Source organism: Rhineura floridana, chromosome 1 (genome assembly GCF_030035675.1).
Source record: "Rhineura floridana isolate rRhiFlo1 chromosome 1, rRhiFlo1.hap2, whole genome shotgun sequence".
Taxonomy (NCBI): Eukaryota; Metazoa; Chordata; class Lepidosauria; order Squamata; family Rhineuridae; genus Rhineura; species Rhineura floridana.
The window spans coordinates 51,327,093-51,349,756 of NC_084480.1; the positions used below are offsets into that span (position 1 = coordinate 51,327,093).

At 41.7% G+C, this 22,664-nt stretch overlaps 1 protein-coding gene across 2 annotated transcripts in view; it reads left to right on the forward strand.

The window, feature by feature from the left end:
- The window catches only part of MSH3 (mutS homolog 3), a 154,401-nt gene that overhangs the window by 78,348 nt on the left and 53,389 nt on the right, over positions 1 to 22,664 (forward strand). For both annotated transcript variants that reach the window (XM_061621677.1, XM_061621669.1), the window contains 2 exons: positions 19,765 to 19,897; positions 21,256 to 21,443. In XM_061621677.1, coding sequence (XP_061477661.1) covers positions 19,765 to 19,897; positions 21,256 to 21,443 — 321 coding nt within the window. The remainder of the gene's footprint in view (positions 1 to 19,764; positions 19,898 to 21,255; positions 21,444 to 22,664) is intronic.

The window sequence follows — 22,664 nt, forward strand, 5'->3', positions numbered from 1 at the left end:
GAGCTTGCGGCTGCAGCTCCCGATTTGGCCTGCTGTTTCCCTCGCTTTGGAGCCGGCTCTCGCGGCCTCCTTTTTTCCCCGTCCAGGAGCTTGCGGCTGCGGCGGCTTCGTCGCTCGGCGCTGTTTTTTGCCTCCATCTCCCGACCCTTCAATTTTCCCAGTTTTTTGAGCCTTTCAGCTCAGCAGAGACCACGACTGCGGTTCTCTACGTTTGTCTCTCCTGTAGCGTTTTTTCCTGTCTCAAGCCGCGCTCTGTGGAGCTCTTGGAGAGACCGCAGCTGCGGTTCTCTCCCAGGCGGGAGCTTGCGGCTGCGGCTCCCTGCCTCTTTTCCAACCTCCTAATTTCAGCCTGCCGGGGTCCTACCTCTCCGGAGCCTCACAGGCTTCTCTCGGCAGTCTCTTCCTTGGGGTTTTTTAGAGCCGCAAGTGCGGCTATCGGCCCCGCGGCTCCTCCTATGAGACTGTGCTGGGCAGCCCTTCCCCCAGTTCGTTTCCAGATGGCCGCCATTGCTTCTTCTCCCTCCGCCATTTTTGGATCATTTTTTCCCGCTCTTGTTTCCGGGCGCCATTTTTGTTTGGATTCAAATTTCCCGCCTTTTTTGTTACCACTTTATTTACCAACGGATACCTTCCCTGCAAGCTATCTGTATGTGTGTTGTATGTGGGCTGTAGACAGACTTACACAGGGCTTACTTACACACAAATTTACTGTGATTGTACCTCAAGTCTGGAGCTTTAATTCAGTGGCTGACTCACACAAATCTAATGCGACTGTATTAGCAAGGCTGGAGCTTTAATTTCTGTGGCTGACTCACACAACTTTACTGTGACTGTATTATCAGGGCTGGAGCTTTAATTTCAGTGGCTGCCTTGTATTAAATCCGAATTATATTCTGTACATCCTGCCCCCTCTGTGGCCGTGTACCACGCCTAAATCCAGCCTACAGCACTAGTCTGAACTATATTTTGTACATCCTGCCCCCTCTGTGGCCGTGTACCAAGCCTAAAATACAGCCTATATTATACAGCCTATATTATTCTAACGCTGATACCACAGTGCATCCTGCCCCCTCTGTGGCCGTGCACTTAGCCATCTGCCAGTGTATCCTACCCCCTCTGTGGTCGTACACTGTGCCAGTTCGGGTCTTTACATCCTGCCCCCTCTGTGGCCGTGTACTGCACCCAAGTTAATATAAGATGGCAGAACAGCCAGGCATGTCGCAATCAGCCAATATGATGCCAGATCAGCCAGGCATGTCACAAACAGCCCAGCCGCAACACTCTAAGGTGACTAAGTCTAAGCATGTTAAAGCAATGGCTAAGACAAAACATCTTTCAAGCCATAGGAAACCAAAGCGGCCACGCTATGCCTCTGTGCCAACCCCCACCACTACCACAGCAACTCAGGCACACATAAGCGATATACTTCATTCCCCTGCTGCTTCCTCTGACGAGGAAGATTTTGCTGGCTTCCCCACTCAGCCTTCACCTAACCAGCCTCCCTCCGTTTTACCGCCCCAAACATCTGCTCCAATAGCCACTCAAGCACAAACATCTGCCACAACTGGGCTGCTGCCGTCCCCTGATTTCCTCTCCCAACTTCAAGCCATGCTGGCTTTTTTCACCCAAATGCAGTCACCACCACAAGTTCCTGCCATACCCCAACTCAACATGGACCAACGTGCGTGTCATGAAGCTCATCCTTCCTGTTCACCTAACCCCTTTGATGTAGCCAGAGGCAGATGTATTGACGAAGCCTCGTATGCGGAGGAGTCAACCTTCACTGACCACGTTGAAGGAGATGACTGGAGTGACTATTCAGATCATGAGGAGGATACATCGTATCGCTTGTTTAATGCCTCAGACTATCAGCCTCTGGCACGCAGGGTAGTTAATACCCTTGGTCTCCAGACTGCGCCTTCAACTTCCTCCACCCCAGCTATCAAAGGGGCCAAGGTTCTCAAATCCCCTGCACCTACTGAACATTACATCCCGGTGCCGGACCCGATTGCCAAATTGGCCTCTGAAGAATGGGCTCACCCATTCCAATCTCGCCGCTTCAAGAACCTGGCTGACAAGCTTTACGCCCTAGCTCCGGACTTTGCCACCAAGTTAGATGTCCCTGGCATAGATGAACCAATCGCTCGCCTCGTTTCACGTTCTCTCTTGCCCAGGGAAGGGGAATCCCAACTAAAGGACACTACTGAGCGACGAATAGACTTCGCCCTCTGCAAAAATCACGAGGCCACTGCCCTCTCCATGTGTGCCTCCGCTTCGGCCTCCATTTTCTCCAGAGCAGCTACGATGTGGCTGGATGATCTGCTAGAGGATACTAACCCTGATCCTGTCGCCCTCAGAAGGTCACTGATAAAGTTGCGTAAGATAGCAGCTTTTGTGGCCGATGCCACCTTGGATGCCACTCAATTGGGGGCACGAGCCATGACGGCTCAGATAGTCGCGCGACGGACCCTTTGGCTTCGCCACTGGCAGGCTGATTCAGCAGCCAGAATGAATCTGTCCAGGGCTCCTTACTCCGGATCTCTACTCTTCGGCGAGGAAGCTCTAAAGGCAGTGCTGGTTGATCCCAAAGATGCCCACAAACCGGTTCTGGCCACTGTCAAGAACACCGACCACAGGCCTTTCAGGCGATTTCCTTCCTTCCGTACTAACCAGCCCTTTCGAGGAACGCGGCCAGGAGGACGAGGCCGCGACTTCAGATCCTATGACCCCACTTCATTCAGGGGCTCCTGGAACCGACGCTTCCAGGACAGAGGTCAGTACCAAGGGCGCAGGGGCAACTCATCGTCCTCATATAGGGGAGGTCCTCGCCAACGCAAGCAGTATTAACACACTTCCCATAGGTGGCAGATTACTTCATTTTGGAGACCGTTGGCTGCGCCTCACTACAGTCTCCTGGATCAGGGACCTTTTCAGTTATGGCTATGCCATAGAGTTTTGGGCAACCCCATCAGACAGATTCCATCCGTCCCCCTGCCCAAGGGCACCAGCCAGGCACAAAATCATGCAGACAGCTATACACCACCTCTTGAACATAGCGGCAATAGAGCCAGTCCCCACAACTGAGAGGTCGGAAGGGGTGTACTCCCTCCTATTTGCTGTGCCAAAATGAAATCTATCATGGAGGGCGGTATTGGACCTCAAGTTTGTCAACCGTTTTGTAACATATCGCAGGTTCAAAATGGAATCACTCCACTCCATTACGGAGAGTCTGCATGAAGGAGACTTCCTGGCTTCTATCGACCTTAAGGAAACGTATCTCCATGTGCCCATTTGCATAGCCCACAGAAAGTTTCTTCGGTTTGCTTTTGGCCACCAGCACTTTCAATATAGAGCGATGCCATTCGGCCTCTCCTCTGCTCCAAGAGTGTTTACCAAAGTGCTACTCATCCTAGTGGCTTATCTCCGGACCCAAGGGGTTCATCCCTACCCATACCTGGATGATCTGCTAATACGGGCCAAGTCTGAGGAGCTGGCTCATCATCATTTAATGATCACTCTCAATGTTTTGCAGGCCTACGGCTGGTTTGTCAACTTCGACAAAAGCCATCTCCAACCAACCCACCGCCTACTACATCTAGGGGCAATGTTGGACACCCTGCAGGCAATGGTCTTCTTGGCTCCAGATCGCATCACTGCCATCACAAGCATCTACAATCCCTGAAAGCAGAACATCTCAGAGGGATTTGGAATGTGACAGCAGACTGGCTCAGCAGACAACAGGTCTTTCCGGGAGAATGGAAACTTCATCCAGTCATTTTCCATCGTCTCCAGTGTCGGTTCGGCGCCCTCTCCGTCGACCTGTTTGCTTCCAGTTGCAACTGCCAGCTTCCCAGGTACTTTGCCCGATACCTGGACTCAACAGCGGAAGCAGTGGATGCTCTGACAACACCGTGGCCAGACGGTCTCTTGTACGCCTTTCCCCCCATACCATTGTTAGCCAAAACCTTGAGGAAGGCGCGAACCGAGAGGGCACAGCTGGTTCTGATAGCACCATTTTGGCCACGCCGACCGTGGTTCTCAGATCTTCTGGCAATGTCAATGATGGATCCTTGGACACTTCCAGTCAGGCCAGACCTTCTATCCCAGGGTCCAGTATGGCACCAGGACCCTACTTGGCTCAATCTAACAGCGTGGCGTTTGAACGGGGACATTTGAGGTCAGCTGGACTGTCTGACGCTGTGATTGATATTATTTTGGCCTCGAGAAGACCATCTACCACTCGTATTTATCAACATACCTGGGTGGCTTTCTCCAAGTGGTGCCAGTCCCACCACTATGATCCATCCCAGGCCACTGTGCATCAGGTGCTGCAATATCTCCATAGCGGCTTTATGATGGGACTTCGACCCAACACTCTACGTCGACATGCGTCCACTCTGTCGTCCATTCTCTCAGTGTCCTCTCCTGGAGCTCATATTTCCTCACATCCGTTCATCAAACGTTTTTTGAGGGGAGTCGCCCTACGCTCTCCGGCTGTTGTCCATTGGTTCCCCTCATGGAGTTTGCCGGAAGTTCTGCAGGTTTTGCAACGCCCTCCGTTTGAACCCATTAGGACTGTGCCCCTACGTATGTTGTCCTTCAAGGTCTTGTTCCTGATCGCAATCACATCTGCCAGACGCGTTTCGGAGTTGGGCGCATTGTCTTCTGCTCGACACCTCTGCGTCTTCCATAAGGACTCTGTTGTACTGAAGACTGATCCTTCCTGCCGTCCCAAGGTCGATTCAGTTTTTCATTGCAACCAGGACATTGTTTTGCCTTCCTTTTGCCCGAATCCTACCCATCCTCTCGAGATGGCTTGGCATTCGTTAGATGTCCGGAGGGCTCTCAAGACCTACCTGTCTAGGACCCAAGAGATTCGACGAACGGAGTCTCTGTTTGTATCCTTTCATCCAAGATCTATGGGGCATAAAGTATCCAATCCTACCTTATCCCGTTGGTTAAGGGCATGTATTACTTTAGCATATGAGTCTTTGAAGCTGTCAGTTCCAGCTAGTATAACGGCTCATTCTACCAGGTCAGCTGCCACTTCGGCTGCTTTTGCCACTAATGCTCCTGTTGCCGATATTTGTAGGGCTGCAGTCTGGTCTACCCCACACTCGTTTATAAGGCATTATAAAATCGATCGTTATGCCTCTGCTGATGCATCTTTCGGCAGATGAGTGTTGCAACAGGTTCTTAATGAGGATTAACACGTGGGTGGTCCTTCCCTGTATGGGCTGCTTCGGTACATCCCGTAGTGATGGCCCACCTCCTATGGAAAATGTACCATTGGTCTCACCTGAAAGGTGATTTTCATAGGAGTGGGTCTTCACGACCCTCCCAGTTGGAGGATGACTAGATATTTCTAATGGGTTACATATTATTGTTACGCTATTATATTTAAATGTAAGAGTGAAGTCAAGATTCTTAGTTCTGTTATATTGTTATGTTAGAGTCATGTTATTATGCATGCGACTATTGTGTTATTTTCCTGACGGGTCTGTTGGCCTTGTTCTTGTATTTTTAGATATCTCTTTTTAGACTCGCTACGAATGAACTGGACAGTGGGAGGGGCCTGATGCCCCTAGTCTTGACTTCAAAAACATTCTTGCCTTCGCACAATAGGTGGAACTATTACCCGTAGTGATGGCCCACTCCTATGAAAATCACCTTTCAGGTGAGACCAATGGTACAATTTAAGATATACAGACGATACCATACTATTAGCAGAAACCAGTAATGATTTGAAATGAATGCTGATAAAAGTTAAAAAGTTAGAAAGCACAAAAGCAGGACTACAGCAGAAGACTAAAGTAATGACAACAGAAGATTTATGCAGCTTTAAAGTTGACAATGAGGACATTGAGCTTGTCAAGGATTATCAATACCTTGGCACAGTCATTAACCAAAATGCAGACAATAGTCAAGAAATTAGAAGAAGGCTAGGATTGGGGAGGGCAGCTATGAGAGAACTAGAAAAGGTCCTCAAATGCCAAGATGTATCACTGAACACTAAAGTCAGGATCATTCAGACCATGGCATTCCTGATCTCTATGTATGGATGTAAAAGTTGGACAGTGAAAAAAGCTGGTAAGAGAAAAACCAACTCCTTTGAAACGTTTTGGAGCTTTGAGCATACCACGGACTGCAAAAAAGACAAATAATTGGGTGTTAGAACAAATTAAACCAAAATTATAACTAGAAGCTAAAATGATGAAACTGAGGCTATCATACTTTACATACATAATGAGACGACATGCTTCACTAGAAAAGACAATAATGCTGGGAGAAACAGAAGGTAGTAGAAAAAGAGGAAGAACAAACGAGATGGATTGATTCCATATAGAAGCCACAGACCTGAACTTACAAGATCTGAACAGGGTGGTTCATGAGAGATGCCACTGGAGGTTACTGATTCATAGGATTGCCATAAGTCGTAATTGACTTAAAGGCACATAACAACTCTGCAGAAAGAATGGTTTAGTGCAGCCTTGTCCAACCTTTGGGCCACAGATGTTGCTGGACTACAGTTCCCATAATTCCTGACCATTGGCCATGGTGGCTGGGGCTCATGGGAGTTGCAGTCTAGCAACATCTGGGAACCCAAAGGTTGGACAAGGCTGGTTTAGTGTATGAAAAATGTCAACTTGCAGTCTGAATCCAAACCACACCTGCAAATGGAAAATTTCAAAGTTGCCTTGAAATTGGCATCCGATGTCATAATAAGATTGGGTGACTGACAGGTGAGCAGCTCCATTCACCTGTCAAAAATAGTCCATAGAGAGTGGGTCAATTCTTGATCTGGCCCTCAGACTGAAAATGTTTCTCCACCACTGGTTTGGGCAAACAGAGACTTACCTGAGATATATGAAAATCATATCTAGAATTCATAGAAGGACTTTTCCTCATGTGGAGATAATCATTTAATGCTATGAGATGTATTTTCACATTTCCTTTGCTGGAAAGGTTCGCCTGCATACTCTTCAGCAAGTTGATAGTCTCTTTGCTAACTGTGTCCTACTTCAAGTCACTTTGCTATCACATCAACTGCAAAGCTGTGGAATAAGCCCCATATCTGTCCAAACTGTTATTTATTTATTTATTATTTAGTTATTTAATTTATATCCCACCCTTCCTCCCAGTAGGAGCCAAGTATTTCACTGGCCTTCCAGAAGGAATGTAAAACTAACTTATTCTTGTACACATTTGGTTGATCTTGGCTGTTGCCTTTCGGTTGCTCTTTTAATCTTGTAATAGTGTTGCTCATTTTATGCTGGTACATAACCGTAAACTCTGCCTTAAGCACTTCTTATTAAAAGTGGTATGAAACCACCTCATGCTGTTGCAGGTAACTGTGTAGGCCACATATGTCTGTAGACTGCAAAATGGGGTTCATATGCTTGAATGTTCTCCGATAAACACTTTAAAAACTAGCAGGAAGAAATCTAGATTACTTTGATAATGATTGAGGTTGGGGGACATTCAGAAATTTAACATAAGTACGTAAGAAGAGCCCTGCTGTAACATATTAAGGGCCCATCTAGTCCAGCACTCTGCTGTCACAGTGGCCAACCAGATGCTTATGAGAAGCCTGTAAGCAGGACTCGAAAGTACTCTACCCAATTGTGATTCCCAGGAACTGGTATTCAGAAGCATACTGCCTCCAACAGTGGAAGTAGAATTTAACTATTATGGCTAGTAGCCATTGGTAGTTTTATCCTCCATTAAATTGTCTAATCCTCTTTTAAAGCCATCGAAGTTGGGGGCTGTCACTACTGCTTGTCAGAGCAAATTCTATACTTTAACTATGTGCTATGTGAAGAAGCTCATCCCCTATTATTTGCAAGCACTAGAAAAATAAGGAGCAGATTAACCATCAGGAATCTGAAGCAACACTAATGCCCTAAAACACATATGTGATTCCATTGAAATCCAGGATATTGCTTGCCATGGTTCTTTGGCTGCTTCTAGATTACGTAGGTGGTAAAAATAATGCATGGAAATCTTGATAATAGAGAATGCTAACAAAATGCTTTTATCTTTTTGTTTTGCAATAAACACCATGCTTGCCCAGTTGTAGAATGTCTTGGTTGCCTATCAAGGTCATTGTTGTTTGAGTGCACTAAAAGAGAATAGTGGTGTATTTATGGCTGCTCCCCTATATAACATTTTCAGTTTGAGTAGGGAAAAATAACTTGAGACATGGCCATAAAATGGTCAGATATGGCCACCTTTGTAATATGCCTGAAGTTACACTGATACAGATTACTTTGAAATTGCTAAACCAAATAATAAGGCAGGTTATTTACTGTGTGTGACAGATATAGGAATAAATGACGGCTAAAGTGTAGTGGTTAAGGTGTTGGACTACTACCTGGGAGTCCAGGGTTCGAATCTCCACATAGCCATGAAGCTCGGGCCAGTCACTGCCTCTGAGCCTCATGAAAACCCTATTCATAGGGTTGCCATAAGTCGGAATTGACTTGAAGGCAGTGCATTTACATTTTAAATGTTTACTATATCATAAACATTTAAATCCTTCATTTGTTCAAATTTGGTTGTGTTTCCTTTTTCAAGATGAATGTTACTGAAACTGCATTTGTGCAAAACAAAAGTCTTTGATTGTCATTTAACAGATGTGGAGATAGTAGCATGCAGATCTAGTAATCACTCTAGATGCATTCATGTTTTCACTATTATTGCTCTGTAAATATGAAGAGGACTGCATCATTATACTACAAAGACAAACACAAAAGGAGCCGTTCAAAAACTGCTAGAAAGGGCTGTAATGTCTTGCTAGAATATAACACGCTTCAAGTTTTTTTCTTCATTGCTTCTCTGGTAGGTACTTCTTCACACAGCAATGACGTGGAAAGCTGGGTCTGCTTGCTTTTGCTGCTCCTTTTTTTGGAAAGCCTGCTCAACGCTGATCCTTTTTGGATATTGAAGAGACCGGTGCAGGGCAGGCTTTTCAAGAAGAAAGGTTCTGCCCATCATCTGATGTCACCAGAGACATCAGCTGATGGGTGGGTGGGTGTGGTTTGGAGAAAATGGCCTGAGGGGCCAAATGGGACCCCCCCGAAAGGCTATGATTGGTCCTGAGGCCAGAGGTTCCCCACCCATTTTACTTAGAAGGTTGGAAAAAGAAAAGGAACCTTTCTCCCTGTAATGGCTTTAGAATTCCTTGAGTCTGTCAGGCTCAAAATAGGATGGGTTTTTTTTCTACAGTTTTTTGTTTAGCTTTCTCTTCTAACTTTGGGATGGCCATTTTTTTGTTTTTTTCCTCGTTGTTTAAACTTGGGTTTATGTAGTAATCACCTAACTTTTTTCTCCAGTGGGCACAAGCTAAAAAATAATTCAATAACAAGCAAAAAACCCTTGTGGTTTAAGAATGTACCTATAGCCAACAGATATTTCTATCAAACTTGAAAAAGCAGGGAAATTGGGCAGCTGTAGTGAATGCATGAACGGAGCAGGAGACCTGACCTCCTCTCTGAAATATTGTACTACCCTACAACTTTGTCAAAATGCAAACACCATTTGGGTTGGTCTTTCACAGTCCATTCCACTTCCTGTGTCGCTTGGAAGAATTTGGTAATGTGCCTCTGAGCATATGGTGAGTGGTGGCAATACCTGCCATCTCCAAAGATGGAGAATTAAATTTCTGTATGTTTGTTAGTGTTCTTCTTTCTTTTCTTCTTTCCTGTGTTACTACTGTTTCTACAGAGAATCTAACCTAGAAAATTATATTTCTCTCATTATTCATCCTAGAAATCTGTGTCAAATTTATTTTTATTAATTTCAAACCCTTTTTATTTGGTCAATGTCATATGGTGAAGAAAGCCTTTTGTGTTTCAAACTGAAGGTTATGCTCCCTTGGTGCATTCACTATAGCTGCCCAGTTTCCCTGCTCTCAGATAGAAATATCTGTTGGCTATAGATATATTCTTAAACCGCAAGGGTTTTTTTTGCCTATTAGTGAATTTCTCTGCTTTTTAATCCGGGAGGTAAGAAATGGGATCCTGTGCAAGTTTGCTGAGAGTGGATTAATCATTTGCATGCTTATTAGTTCAGTGGGATTTACTGCCCTGCAATCATGCTTAGGATAGGTGAAACTGACCATGGGGGAGGAGGAGAAGTGGGAGAGAGGGAGGACTGGAGTGGGCAGGGGAGGAGGGAGGGAAAGGGCAGGTCTGGTCATTTGCATGCTTATTGGGTTCAGTGGTATTTACTCCTGTGCAATCATTCTTGGAATAGGTAAAACTGACCATGGAGGAGAGGGAGGGGACAGGAGAGGGAAGGAGGGGAAGGGGATGGGGAAGGAGTGGGCAAAAGGGAGGGAGTGGCAGGTTTGATCATTTGCATGCTTTTTGAGTTGAATGGGATTTATTCCTGCACAATCATGCTTAGGATAGGTGAAGCTGATCTGGGAGAGGGACAGGGAGGGAGGAGGGGGAGGGGGGAGAGAAGTGGAGGGAAGCGTTATTCTAGGGAGGGAGGGGAGAGGATTAGGTGGATGAGCACTGGGCAGAGGAAAAGCAGCTCCTTTCCTTTCCAAAAGGAAAACATTGTGAACAGTATCATTGTTTTTCAGAGTTTCCCCTAATGGAGACTTTTTATATATCTACACATATAAACTTAGATATAGAAGGTATATGTTTATGAAACATAAGAAAAATCACAAGGAACTAAGCAGAAGGCCCAGAGACCTTATGAGACCCCAAAATCCAGTTTCACGGAGAGGCAAGTGAAGTTCAGTTTGAACTTCTCAACCCATGAGATGAAGCAAACAGGCCTGTGGGTATGATTAACTTTAATTAATGAGTATATTGTTTGGAAGCAAATGAGCATGTAACCCATTATTGATACTTTAAACCATTTGATCCTGGGAAACTAATTATTAGTGAAGGAAATAGCTGGCAATCATATATATATATTATTCTTGTTCTAGTATTCTGTAGAGCAGTGGCTCTGACTAGTGGAAAACTTTGTAACATTAGAGAAACTTTGAGTTTTAGCACTCATTTCTAAGATGTCCTGGTGTGTTTAATTTCAGTCTTGATAAGTAGAATACAAACTTTGTAAGTGGGTTTTCATGGTAAAAAGGTATTCTGAAGTAGTTTGCCTTTTCCATTCCTCTGAGGCTAAGAGATAGTGGCTGGCTCAGAATCACCCAGTGTCTTCCTTAACTGTGTGGTCTCCAGTCATAGTCTAGCACTTTAATCATAACCCTTTCTCCATAACTATGCATTTTCTTTAAGTGAGGAATGGGATTTCTAAGAAAATATAAGGAATAAGAACCCCTATAGCAAATTAATAGAACTGTGGTGCTCATGAACTTCCAGTCACCCTACGTTGAGCCAAACCCAACCTGGTATTGTTATATTGCTCAAGGAACATGTTTTAATATCTCCAGGTGTACCTGGGTCAGCCTAGCTGATCAGGAACAATGGAATATAGAAAGTACTTGGGTATGCATGAAAGCCTACTCACAATAGTAGATTGTAGTGTGTGGGAGTAACTGGTTTCAACTGGCCGGGAAGAACATTAGTCAAGGGGGACAGCAGAACAATGGCAATATTAGTAAGACAGACAGAATATTGGAATAAGAAGTATATTCAAACAATGACAAATTACCTGTACACATGTTCATGTAACTAGAGAGTAGAATTACCTAATGTTTTCTGATTGGTTTGGAAATACTACAGAGAAGAGGAACTGTTATGTTATGTGGGAAGGAACTTGTGGGATTGGTAAATTAATGTCACATGCTGCACTTAGTACTGTATAAAAGAGCCATGCAGACAGTACCTCATTGCAGTCCTCACCAGGCACTCTGGAGGGGCTGACCCTGCATACACTTGTGAAGAATAAAGGCCTACCTTTTTGCTTCAAGCCTGTGTCTTCAAATTTCTTCAAGGACCCCCAGTCTAAGATCCCAAAATTCTCCATCACCCCCACCTTTTTATTCTACAGCAGGTACATGTAGTCTCCCACCCAAATTTAAACCAAAACTATCACTGGCCACATCTACACCAGACCTTTATTTTATTTTGGACAGTAATGGCTTTCCCCAAAGAATCCTGGGAAGTGTAGTTTGTGAAGGGTGCTGAGAGTTGCTAGGAGACATCCTTTCCCCCTCAGAGAGCTATAGTCCCCAGAAGAGGGGGTGACTGTTAAACCACTCTGGCCACTAGAGCTCTGTCAGGGGAATAAGAGTCTCCTAACAACTCTCTTCCCTTGGGGGAAGCCATGACTGTTTAAAGTGAAATAAATGTCTGGTGTGGGTGTAGCCACCTGATTAGCCAAGCCATACAGCTGTGAGTCTGGCTTTAGAACACTGACGGTTCTTACTGAGCATGCCCGACGCTATAATAGACTTCAATGTTAAATTTCTTAAATTAATTAAAAATCAGCCATGCATTTTAAAAACTTTTAAACTGCAGAAAATGAAGCTCAGAGTATGGGGCAAGGTCAGTAATAGGATTATAGGTACTCTGTGAACATGGCTGATTTTTAATTAATTTCAACAAATTATGAGACCATTGACAGAAAAAAGTCCAACAGTGGTCTGGATTTTTTTCTCTGGTTTTACAATTCTATTTATTTATTTATATTTATTAATTAAATTTATATACCGCCCATAGCCAAAGCTCTCTGAATTTGAACTCTGGATTCTCTCTGACTATTTTGTGTATCACCACAGGGTTGTTAAGCAAGCATTTCTGAGTTCAGGACTATAAGTTTTGTAAGGTTTTGTTTTGAAATGAGCTTATAGGAAGCAGCAGAATGGTATGGGTGGTACTTTCAATTTAACAATGCAGAATGCAAAAAATCCACACTGGCTATTGTATACACCCACTCTCGTGTCTGTATAAATTGGAGGTTTGATGCATCTGTCTCCATGGCAGACCTTCAGAGCAGGTGTTCCCAAACTCTGGTCCACAAACTTCATCCAGGTTTCTGTGGCGTGTCTGTAAAGAATGGTAGGTACAGCAACTGACTGGCAGTGACAGCTGCTGCTCTGCCATCCTTAGAACTTGGCAGTCTATCCAGAAGGTGAGCAGGATGGACTGGGGGGAGGAGGCACTAGAAAGGAGCAGAGAAGATTAGCAGCCAGAAAGAGAGAGTAAAAGGAAGAGAGAGGAAGCAGCCAGAAAGAGAAAGTCAGTACATGGGAACAAAGGTGAAATGGATGGATCTGAAGTGATTGAGGCTGGGGAGGCACTTAAATATTCATATTGATTTTTAATTGTATTTTTATTGTTTCTTTTATTTCTTATGTATTGAATTTTATTATATTACAATCTGAATTCCATAGAATTCAGATTGTAATATAATAAAATAGAATATAAGAAATAAAAGAAGCAATAAAAATACAATTAAAAATCATACAACATCCAGCACAGCACTTTACAGTTGCTACAACTGGCAGAAAAATCATTAAGTGGTCTGTCGAGAACCTCAACAATTTTTAAGTGGTCCATGGAGAAAAAAGTTTGGCAACCACTGCTTCAGAATCTTTGAGCTAGCTACTAGAATAGACTCTGAAGTTCATATACTTTAATTCCTTGCGCTGATTGAATCTGTTGCCCTAAAACATGTCTAAAGTAATAGTCCATATAACAGGAGACATGTTTAAATATTTTAACCCAGATTGTTCATACCTAACATTCTATCTACCGAAACATAATAACTTAAAAGTAGCTTGTTACTTTAGAGCAGAGATAGTTGATTTGCAAATCCAGGTTCTAGCTCCATCCGCATTAGCTGTGAACATACTTGTTTGTTTAAACGGGCTGCCCCAGTCTTATGGAAAATGGGGTTGGGGGCTGTTTTTATTTTATTTTAATTTAACAAAAATTATATATTGCTTGATTATGGGGGGGAACCTCTTAAGCAGTTTACATTAAAATTATCAACAACAACAAAAATGAGTAATTAGAATATTTAAAATACAATAAAAACTGACTAAAAAGAGATTACACACATCAACATCTATGTGTCTGGACAGGCTTGCCTAAAGAGAAATGTTTTAAGTAGGTGCTGATAAGAATACAGAGAAGGTGGCTGCCTTATGTTAATAGGCAGGGTGTTCCAAAGTGTAGATCCCGCTACACTGAAAGTATGATTTCTTACAAGTGCAGAATGAGTATTATGCAGCACCTATAACAGGGCCAGTTCCGCAGATTGAAGCAGTTGAGTTGGCACATATGGGGTAAGGTGGTCCCGCAAGTAAATTGGTTCCAAACTGTTAAGGACTTTACATACCAATGGTAACACCTTGAACCTGGCCTGGTAACAAATCAGCAACCAGTGCAGATCTCTGAGCAGAGGTGTTGTTGTGTAGCATTCTACGCTAACTACAGCTTCTGAGTCAGGGCAAGGAAGCCTCAAATAGAGTGCACTGCAGTAATCCAGTCTTGTAGTCACCAATGCCTGAACTACTGTGGTCAAGCTCTCCTGGTCCAGGAACAGTCATACCAGTTGCAGCTGATAAAAAGCGCTTCTAGCCACTGAGACTACCTGGGCTTCCAGTGGCAAAGCTGGGTCCAGAAGAACCCCAGACTGTATGCCTGATCCTTCAAGAGAGTGTAACCCCACCCAGAGCAGGCAGTTGACCAATTTCCCAGACACAGGAACCACTCACCCACAGTGCCTCAGTCTTGCCAGGATTCAAGCTCCGCTTATTTTCGTTCATCCATCCCACCGCTGCATCCAAATACCAGTCCAGGGCCTGCACACTTCTGATTAAAAACCTATGGAGAAATAGAGTTAATTTACCTTTCTGCAGTGTGGGGACTTGAGTTCCTTCATCCGTGTGCCCCTTTTGTTCTATAAATTGGTCTCCCATTCCTTTTTAATATTGTCATTAGTGCAGACCTGTATGAGTCTGCCGTTGGCATACTTAGCTTTGCTGTGCACTTCAGCTGTATTTTGTTAGCACTGTTTTAATCCTAACCTAGGACTGTTCAGTTCTCACCTTACTGGTAATGTCTTCACAGATTGTGGTTGAAGAAAGGTTCTTGTAATTTAAAGGAATTCAGTATTGGTTTAATGTCTTAAAATATTTCTACAGATCAGTAGTTTTAATTTACATTTCAGAATGATTTATCATACTTTATTCTGTTTTATAACATATTAGATCTAATTTTATGTAATCTATTTGTGCTGTCACTCTTATTTGATAGCTGTATTCAGCTGAGAAATCAGCTGTAACACACTTCAACTGGATAAATAAATTTATAAATACTTTAAAATCTAAATAACCTTGTAGCACAGTTCATGTTTTTATAAAATGCAGAGTTTTTTTTAGTTTATGTTCTCCAAATCCTAGTATAGATATAAAACCAAACTGAAATTTAGATAATGTGAATGGTTAATGTCTCATCATTTTTGTTGTACTGTATTTGTAACAGATTTTAACAGAAGCAAAAATGTTTTAAATTGCCCTTTTATATTGGCATATTTATTCTATATAGAAGCTGGAGATAATCCTCTATAGGATATCATGTTTCATTATTCTTGAAAAAGTATTTCTAAAATGTGTTTGCTACTGAGGTGAAAAAATAGGTCACTTGATATTGGATGCTGTACTCCTGACCCCCTTTTTTAATATTGAGGATTACAGGAGACAAAATGTATGAATGCTTCTTTTGTGTTAGATTACTGGAGCTATAGTAGCATAGTGATATGTGAAAATGATTTAAAGTGCAGATTAACCTTTCAAGAGGGTAATGTTGCATCTGTACTCTGTCATAGTATGTTTACACTTACTGGTTTGTGTTGGTACATCATATATTTGCAAATAGAGTTCATAAATCAAACTTCCTTTTCTAGTCCCAATATAATGTATAATTAGTAGTTTTTTAAAGGTCTTTATATTCTCCTTTGAATGTCCATACAAAAATAAAAAACTAGGAATACAGGAAACTAGGAAAACTAGGAATATTGACTGGCAGAATGGTCCTCCCTTTGAATGCAAACAGTCAATAACTTTCTGAAAAGGTAGGATGCTACCACCCATAAATATCACCCATAATGCTGAACGCTGCAGATAGAGAATTTTATGCATGTGTTGTATGTTGAATTGGCTCTTCTAACATCTGCTGGCTGCACTGATACTAGACCAGCCACTGATTGCTAGTTGGTTCAGACAGATTAGTATGATTGATGTGGCTAACATAACAGATTGGCAGTTGCAACACCAATTCCCAGCATTTGCTGATGCTACTTTATAACCATACTCATTTTAGCGTTGCAGTGACCAGGGGAAAACTTCACAGATTTCCTTATAAACCATGCTTCACACTGTTGTCATAGTCTAGGCATACACTAGGATAGGTATTTTGTAGAGTCCTGTTGTAAATAGGCATGATAATCTAACCACCAATCAGTTGCCTAAATAAAGTTTTTTGTCCCTGTTCCTTCTATGTAAATCAAGGTATAGAGTATTTTACTGTTCTCTTTCTTTTAACAGTAAAATTCAAGGCAGAGCTTGGCTCATTAAAAGGTTGTTTAAGAAAAAGCAAATAATGGATAGAAGCACTACTTCCACATTGTTATATAGTGCCATTTTTCAGTAAAGTTTAGATATCTCCAAATATTTTCTCTGTGTATTTAAACATTCAAGAAGAGTGGAGGATTCCATAGAGGAGTGACTTGATAGCAAATTTGCATTCAGCAGCAAACATGTTCAATAACTTTAATCGCTTTAAAAAATCCATGTTCAATCACTTTAAAAAAGAAAAGTAATGGTACAAGAAGAGAGTACAAGAAGAATGGTTGCAAAGAATCAAAATGGCTCCCTATTAATGTGATATTGTATGTGATTTTCTTTCCTGGAGTGGGACCAAAAACAGACATTTGCAACTTAGTGCTAGGAAGGCTGAGAAGGATTCCAAAAAGTTTGACAAGACAATGGTTACAAAGAACAGTGTTTATGCAGTTTCTCTTGGAAGGCAATGGTATTGGCACATACCTTAGGCTTTCATAAAACTGACCATTTCCCCCAGGTATGCCATCATGTAGGTCAAGAGAGACTAGCAGCTCTGTTTCATTTTCCAGCTGTGTCATCAGATTAGGACTTTGATGGTTTTCCAGTTTAGTCCTCCATTGCTCACTAGCCTCCTGTGCCTGCACTGCCAGTTTGCCAGTCGCTGATTCTGCCTTCCACTGCCAGTCAATCCATCCCTGAGGCTAGGGCTCAGTCCTTTGGCATTGCTGGGTTGCCAGTGACTGGCAAACCGGCAGTGCAGGCACAGGAGGCTGGTGAGCAATGGAGGGCTGAACTGGAAAACCATCAAAGTCCATCTGATGACACAGCTGGAGAGTGAAAGAGGGCTGCCAGTGACCAACGTGATGGCATGATACCTGGGAAAACCACCTTTCAGGTGAGACTAACGGTCCATTTTATATCCTTTTATTGGGTCAGATTAAACTTACCTTGTTTATAGTTGTAGTAGAAACCTTTTTGGGATATCCATCTGGGGATTTGACAACTCCAGCTTTTTATAATAGGAGGCACAAAGTCTCTGGACACAGCGTTGATGTTGTGCTACCAGAAGGTGCGGTGTAGAAAAGTTTGTTCTGCAAGACCCACAGAACAGTACTAAAAATTAATGATGTGACTCAATTATATAAGAAGCAGTGCATGGGGAGATTCTCTGTGGTGGCCCCAAGTTACAGAACTTCCTCCCCAACGAGGTGCATCTGGGAACTTTATTGTATAATTTTAGGCAAATGCTGAAGATGGACCTCTTTACCCTGGCCTTTTAACACCAGAGACATATATTTTTAGGATCCCCCTATTTTGTGATTTTAGGTTTTTTAATTGCTTTTAATGCAGGGGTTCTTGCAGTCTATGGATCCTTGGGCTCCATGGATGGGCCTCAGGGGGTCTGTGAACTGGGTGCAAAAAAAAATATCATTTTCCAAAGCAATAAAATAAATTTTATTTATTTATAGCTTTCATCGGATTCTCAGAGTGGTCCATGACCCCAAAAAGGTTAAGAACCACTGTTTTAATGTTTTATTTTAAAATTGTTGTAACCCGCCCTGGTACCTAAGGGTGAAGGGCAGGTAATAAATGTTAATAATAATAAATAATTTTGCCCTAAATAGTACCACAGACAGGAAAATACTCTGAGTTTGGAAGAGGTTACATCTTGGGAGTTAGATAGTAATGCTAAAATGCTTTCTCTTTTTTGTCCCTCACTCAATAGGCACTTGGAATTCTGTGGCCACTGAAAATGCTCAGTCCTCATTGGGCTGTTTTTGGCTCCTCCCCCTTACGGGTTTTCCTGACATTTTGAAAAATATTTCTGCAAACTGTGGGGCTCCCTAAGCCTGCTGATACCTCTGTCTTACACATGTATGGTGCTGTTTTGGCTTACATAGGGATTGATACTTGAAGAATAAGTTCACTGTTAGCCCCAGCTAGCATGGCCAGTGGTCAGGGTTGATGGGAGTTGTAGTTCTACAACGTCTGGGCAGCCACAGGTTAGTCACCCTTGGTATGTAGGATAAAGATATATTAAGTAATACTGCAGTGGCCAACAGTTTTTTCATCCTTGCCAAAATTGTGGCAAATGTGTTAACATTTTTGCCATGTGACCAACCCCCCAATTAACTGTGTTAATGAGGGTAGAAAGTGACACAATGTTTTGAATTATTTATTGACTAAGTTAGTGAGAAATCTGGCATATCTTTTCATTAAGTGGTGCAGGGAAATCAGGCATAAAATCAGTTGAATTTCATCTCAACTTTGCTTCTAAATTTTCAACCAATATCTGTGATCTGTATTTTAATTTCATCATTTTTTACTGTAGAAATAGTTAATTTGCAGAGCTGTGTTGAACCAAAACCTGAAAACAGTTTTGAATTAATTGCATTTAGAACAGCAAACTCATTTCAGTTTAAAGTACGAACATACATCGTAACAATTGAATCATAATAAATACTGAGTGAAGTAAAATCACATCTGCCTCTCCAAAGAAAAAAGCTTCACAAGCTCTTGAGATAGTTGAGAATTATAGATATCAAAGTGCATTTTGCAGCACGTAGGACCCAACAACGAATCTGTGATTGTTAAGGATGGAGGGTGGACACTTTTTTTTGAACTGATACATTTATAAAATAATTTTATTAAAATGTTTTTAAAAAATGGGTGGTAGAAGTAAAGCACCAATTTGCCACAGGTCAGCTATTTTGCCACATGTGGTGAGTGGTGACCATGTTGGACAGCAGGGAACTAGTAGAAATTATGACTGTTCTGTGGCCAATAGGAAAATGATTGTATAGGATAAGCAAACCTTTCCCCATTCACAGCTCTCTTAATAAAAAGTCCAAAGAGTTCTATACTGTTTAAAAATATTCAGAGCAATGAGAACCAGACAGGCTTTTGGGGTGGGCTAGATTTTATCGTCATTGTTTTGAGATTTTGAATGTCTATTATATTTGTATGCCTATTTTGTACGTCACCCAGAGTAGCTGGATAGCCAGCCAGATGGGCTACTAAGAAATTCAATAAATAAAATAAAAATAATAAAGAATCATTTTCCTTGTAAATTGTTGTCTGGTGACATTGTTGAAGATCTTTTAAGAAACTTTTCAGAGTGCTTTTTATATTTAACTGTTCTGCTACTATTTTATGTAACTCTGTGTTGTAGCTACCCACCCCACTTAAAGTAGGGTGATCTAGATAGAGATCCTGAATTTCTTGTTTCAGTCTTTAGTCAAATAATGCTTTTTTTGTTTTTACAGTGAAATTAATTCCCGACTTGATGCGGTGTCTGAGGTTCTCCTATCAGAAGCGAGTATCTTTAGTCAAATAAAGAATCTTCTATATAAGATGCCAGATGTTGAGAGAGGAATCTGTAGTATTTATCACAAAAAGGTAAACATTTTAGCTACAATTGATTAAAACCATATTCTTATACAATAAATATGGTTTTTCACAGGTAATTTCTTTCTTGAAATTCAGGCTTAAGGTTTATACTTAGAAAGGAAGGAGATAATTTAAGACTTGCACTTGCTTCCAGTTAGTTACCAGGCTAAGTTCAAGGTAACGATTATGGTGTATAAAGCTCTATACAGCTCAGGACCAGGACACCTGAAATATTGTCTCATCTCTTATATATCAAGTGGATCACTGCACTTTGCAGGAGAGAACATCCTGCAGAGACCATCTTGTCAGGAGGAATGTTCCACACAGTGGAGGAATCAGGCCTTTTGTATTATGACACCTACACTTTGGAATTTGCTCCACTTAAATATTAACAGGCACCATATCTGTCTTTTTGGTGCATACTGACCTTCCTCTTTCAACAAGCCTTTTAAAGTATTGAACTTCCCCAGTCTGCATTAGTATTGGAATTATATTTAGATGTTTTAATTGTTTTAATTGTTTGTGTGTTTGCTACTCTGGGCTCCTCTGGGAGAAATGATGGGATATAAATAAATAACATAAAATAAATAAAAAGAATAAATAAATGAATAATGTAACCGTCTGTCAGTAGAAAAATTGTACAAAATCTAGTATTGGAGTCAAATATATACCTCAAGAAAGCCATATCAATAAAATACCTAATGAACATTATTAAGCATAGGACTGTTTGGAACAAAAAAAATCTTTATAGAGGCATTCCCTTTTCCAGTACAACAGTATAGTTACACATAAGTAATTGGGGTCAAGAATACCCCACAATGTAAAGTGTAAAAACATCTGTTACCATTTCATTAGGGAGAGGTGGCCCTGAAACACCACCTGGCAATTTACACAACATCATGATTGATGAATATATGGGGTAGATTGACCCAAAACGTTCATTATCTCCCCCTCCCTGGTTGTTGGATCATGTTTGAACCCCACTTGTCAATGGAGATTTAAAACTTTTTCAGTTTTAGCAGTGTCTGCCCAATAACAATCATGAAGAAAATATTTGTTCATATGATTAATACAAAATGTGGATTTCCTTCAGCCCTGCTGTGCAATATGCCTCATAACCCTGTAGGATAGCAGGCCTACAGTTTCAAGCTATGCATTAAAATATTGTTGATATTCTAATTTAAACATTATTAAAATTACAGTGATTTGATTGCATCACAAATATGTACATTCCCTTCCTATTGTGATACCAGCAGCAACTATAATCAGAATGTACATTTCATTTAATGTCCAAAATTTGGGAGGATATTAAAGAACATTCATTTAAAAAATGTTAACCTTGAAGTTACAATTGTTTCTAATTTCAGTGTTCTGTTCAAGAGTTCTATCTGGTGGTCAGCACACTCTCTCAGTTGGAAACAGCAGTCACAACACTGGTTCCAGCTATACGAACTCAGGTGCAAGCATCCTTATTACAGAAGAGCCTCTTGGAAATTCCTGAATTGCTTTGTTCAACAAAAAAGTATTTAAGCATGCTTAATGAAGCAGCGGCAAAGTAAGTACATACTTATGTTTACTCAGAAATAAGTCCTACTGAATTCAAAGGGCTTTCTTCCCAGATAAATTGGGTTAGGGTTGCAGCCTAAATTGTTATATAAGAATGGTGTAATGTCCTTGTATACTGTTAAACAATGGCTTTAACAAAAGTTCTTGTAATCCTGTCTCCTGGCTGTGCTACCCTCATGCTACTGTTGCCACCCTGTAGCCTCATCTCTAACCTTCAGGCAGAGGTCTCTTAATCTACTAGTCTTGACACACCAACTACCTAGTATGTGGATAGAGTGATATTTAGCACAGAGTAGCAGGGTTACAGTTGTTATCTGCCTTCAAGTTGATCTTGACTTATGGTGACCTATGAATCAGCTACATCCAGTAGCATCTTTTATAAACCACCCTGTTCAGATCTTGTAATTTCTGGTCTGTGGCTTCCTTTATGGAATCAATCCATCTCTTGTTTGGCTGCCACTTTTGTGTTTGTCTTGTTGCAGTATATCCATGATGATTTTGTTGTTATGTGCCTTCAAATCTATCACGACTTATGGCGACCCTATGAATCAGCAGCCTCCAATAGCATGTGTTGTGAACCACCCTGTTCAGATCTTGTAAGTTAAGGTCTGCGGCCTCCTTTATGGAATCAACCCATCTCTTGTTTGGTCTTCCTCTTTTTCTACTCCCTTCTGTTTTCCCCAGAAGTATTGTCTTTTCTAGTGAATCATGTCTTCTCATTATGTGTCCAAAGTATGATAGGCTCAGTTTCAATTTTTAGCTTCTAGTGATAGTTCTGGTTTAATTTGTTCTAACACCCAATTATTTGACTTTTTTTCATGGTCCATGGTATGCGCAAAGCTCTCCTCCAACACCACATTTCAAATGAGTGGATTTTTCTCTTATCCACTTTTTTCGCTGTCCAACTTTCACATCCATACATAGAGATTGGGAATACCATGGTCTGAATGATCCTGACTTTAGTGTTCAGTGATACATCTTTGCATTTGAGGACCTTTTCTAGTTCTCTCATAGCTGCCCTTCCCAGTCCTAGCCTCCTTCTGATTTCGTGACTATTGTCTGCATTTTGGTTAATGACTATGCCAAGGTGTTGGTAATCCTTGACAAGTTCAATGTCCTCATTGTCAACTTTAAAGTTACATAAATCTTCTGTTGTCATTACTTTAGTCTTCTTGACGTTCAGCTGTAGTCCTTCTTTTGTGCTTTCCTC